We start from the raw sequence: 3,141 nt of genomic DNA, 5'->3' as shown, positions 1-3,141 counted from the left end.
GTTATACTTCTACATCTATTTATTAAAACATTATTTATCTAAAAAAAATTATTCTTATTTTCAACAAAAAATTCGCGTGGACAGAGATCTTGATTAATGTACCATTTAGAGCATTGTTCGCTATATGTATGTGTTAGATAACTAAAAAAAATTACTATGTAGCTAAACTCTCAAGACTTCCCAATCCCTCGGATGACAAGACATAAACATGTGCTCATTAGTTCAAACTCTATTCTTAGCGGCAAGATGGACCAATGCTCGGTAATACAGCAGCGTTCCATATTCATCAATCATGTAGACAATTGTTCAGCACTTGCTTGAAATATAAATAAATCACAGTTGCAGTAGGACAAGTCATCATCTACACATTTCGCTGAATCTTGCACGTAGCTTATTCTCATGTGCTTTACAAGAGGGGAAAAAAAAACAAAGGACAAATTCAAGATTCCCTGGTCCTGTCTGTTTGATGATAATTTTTTACTTATTCCAATTGTCTGCATGTAAGGATTCTTCCCCATCATATGCAGATTAAAAGGGGAGGGTCTCCCGGAACTTGTTAAATGATGCAATTTTTGGCTTCATCTCAATCACACTTGGTAAAAGACAAGGACTCTGCCCCTAAATTTAGCTCTTCTTTAATCGCTCCAATTGAAGTAATTCTACAACCATCGCTATCCATTTATGACTTTGCATTAGACCGACGTTGCTGATACCAAGCTCACATGGAATTTCAGCTTTTTTTAATCTTTACTGTTCTCACTTAACTCGAAAGAAACGACGGGGCGTGCATGTAAAAGACAAAAAAGGCGTTTCTAAATTATAGAGAACTATAATGTTATAAAATAATAATAAAGGACGCTAACAGAAAGTGAGCAAGAAAATTATAGGGCAGTGGCAATGGAAATGAAATTGGGATAATTAAATAAATAATATTGCAAGATTGATAACCTCATCTTTTTTTCTTTCCTTTTAACTCTCATTCTTCAATTATTATAGTCATTTATTTGTTTTGACAATTTTACGAACATTCTCATCCGTTATTTTCTTTATTATTTTTCAACTAATTAATCCGTTCCTAAATTCTAAATAAAGAAGAAAAAAATGAGAAAGAAAGAAGATCAAATTGAAAGTTGGAAAAGAAGTCTATTGATGAGGGAGAGACAGCCATTTCTCAAATTTGTTTTAATGCAAGCAAAGACAAGCGTCTTACATGCCCAAACATGCTTTACATATTCTACCATAATGCGAAAAAGTCACTAATTTCCTGACATTATATGTCTGACTAGGATTTGATTCCAATTTTAATTTTTCCCAAACCATCACCAAAATTCTTTGTTCCTGAGCAAAAAACCCCCAAAAAATAAATTCAATTATTTATGCCATAGGAACATTTAATCTAACTTAATCGATCAGCAGATAAATTGCAATGCTTTGAACAAGGACCAAAGGAGGCAGCGTAGAAGATAAGGTGATAATAATTGTAGAAGTATAGAAGACAAAAAAGGGGACCATTTGTTGTTCCCCACATGTGTATATTACTAGATTAAATGTAAGAAGATTAGATAATCATCATCTGATCGGCGGCCAAATATATATTGGTAAACATTACACATTTTACATGCACTGCCCTGGAATCATACCGCCGGTAATCTCAGTAACGTCTCCGTCGTTGCTGCCACCCCCCGCTGCCATTAGACTAACAAGAAGATCAGCAAATGCTCCTATAATAAACTTATGCGTGCTTTTGGGATTCAATGCAAGGTAACACAAGAGAAGCTCGTGCAAGTAGTCCCAGTTAGCCTTGACGTCAATTAAGTCACGTGCCTCCACCATCTCCTGCATGGATCTCCTAAAATCCATGTATGGGTTTGGAGAGAAGGTTGGGACAGCTACACTATCTTTAACCATGGGAGGAGAGGTATGTTCGTTACTCGGTTGATCACAGCGGCCGTCGTTTGAAGATTGATTTGCGTTGTTGATGGGACTGGAACTACTGCCTAATAGGGTATCTGATGACTCCGGAGTAGTGGCGATTGATGATGGTGTTGATTCAATGATGGAGTTGGAGCTGCCTGGAGAAGTGAAAAAGAATCGCTGTGAAGCAAAAACCATGGCAAAGTCGGGTTCGGAGTCGGAGTCAGATTCGGGCTCGGAGGAGAGGGAGGGCGAGTGGGTTAAAGATTTGGAGGTTGAGTAGTGAAAGGTGCTGTCATAGAGGGAGTTGTAGCTTTTGAAGAGGAGTGATGATGTGGTGGCGGAGGAGGGAAATGGACCACCGTTATCATCTGGGGTTAGCGGGGAAGAGGACGAATGGGAAATACTTAATGGGAATTTGATCTTGGTGAAGCAGAGATTGAGGTTTTTTCCCTGGGTGCTTGGCATAATTTCCGACAAGTTGTGATGAGAGAGAGATGGAAACTGAAGTTCACACGGCTCCAACTTATTTTTATAAACCGTGTTCAAGAGAGAGAGAAGTCCACTAACGCTTAAAAGTTCTGGATAACGAAATCGGTCAATTACAAACGGCTGAGGAGGCTTTTGGCATTACAAATGTGGATTATATTTTCAGAATTTTAATTGAGTGGCTTTGATGTTTAGTATAAAATAGAATGTGATTTTTATTGAAAATAGAAGGAATGTGACTTTTCCATTGCTTTGAGAAAGGTTTTTTTTTTTTTTTTTAATTTAGAAATTTTCGCATGATTCCTTATTCTATTTAAATTTTATTAATTAATAAAATAAAATTAAATAAAATACATAACTGTATTTTCAGAATTATATAAGACATCGAAAACAGTAAACTTATCTAAGGTAATACTTACCTTGCATTTTTCGTGCGTGCAAATGACGAGTAATAACATTGGTTTACATGAATCTAAAAAAATAAAAAATTAAAAATACTATTCTTTTACATTTATTTAACTCTAACATACGGTAAATAAAATTTATCTGATTTGATCATATCTCATAATTCACCCTGTGCTTGAGAGAACACATTTAAATTTGAATGCGAGTAATCACGGTTAGATAAATAATTTGTAGCTTGATTACCCTCATGATAAATATGCTAAATTTTGTAAGAAAATTGATTCAAACACCTCCTAATAAAAGCTAGTAAGTATCGTATATCATGAGACCCCC

The 3,141-nt window shown here is 35.6% G+C and overlaps 1 protein-coding gene across 1 annotated transcript; it reads right to left on the bottom strand.

Moving 5' to 3' along the window:
* Nucleotides 1-1,563: 1,563 nt before the first annotated feature.
* LOC18613327 (transcription repressor OFP12-like) lies at nucleotides 1,564-2,442 on the bottom strand. Its single transcript, XM_018115149.2, has one exon. It carries the CDS (start codon nucleotides 2,380-2,382, stop codon nucleotides 1,615-1,617), a length of 768 nt encoding a protein of 255 aa, XP_017970638.2. The 5' UTR covers nucleotides 2,383-2,442; the 3' UTR covers nucleotides 1,564-1,614.
* Nucleotides 2,443-3,141: the final 699 nt, after the last annotated feature.

Source organism: Theobroma cacao, chromosome 1 (genome assembly GCF_053813885.1).
Source record: "Theobroma cacao isolate CCN51 chromosome 1, ASM5381388v1, whole genome shotgun sequence".
In the NCBI taxonomy this organism is placed as follows: Eukaryota; Viridiplantae; Streptophyta; class Magnoliopsida; order Malvales; family Malvaceae; genus Theobroma; species Theobroma cacao.
The sequence above is the reverse complement of the archived record's forward strand: the minus strand, read 5'-3'. Positions and strand labels throughout refer to the sequence as shown.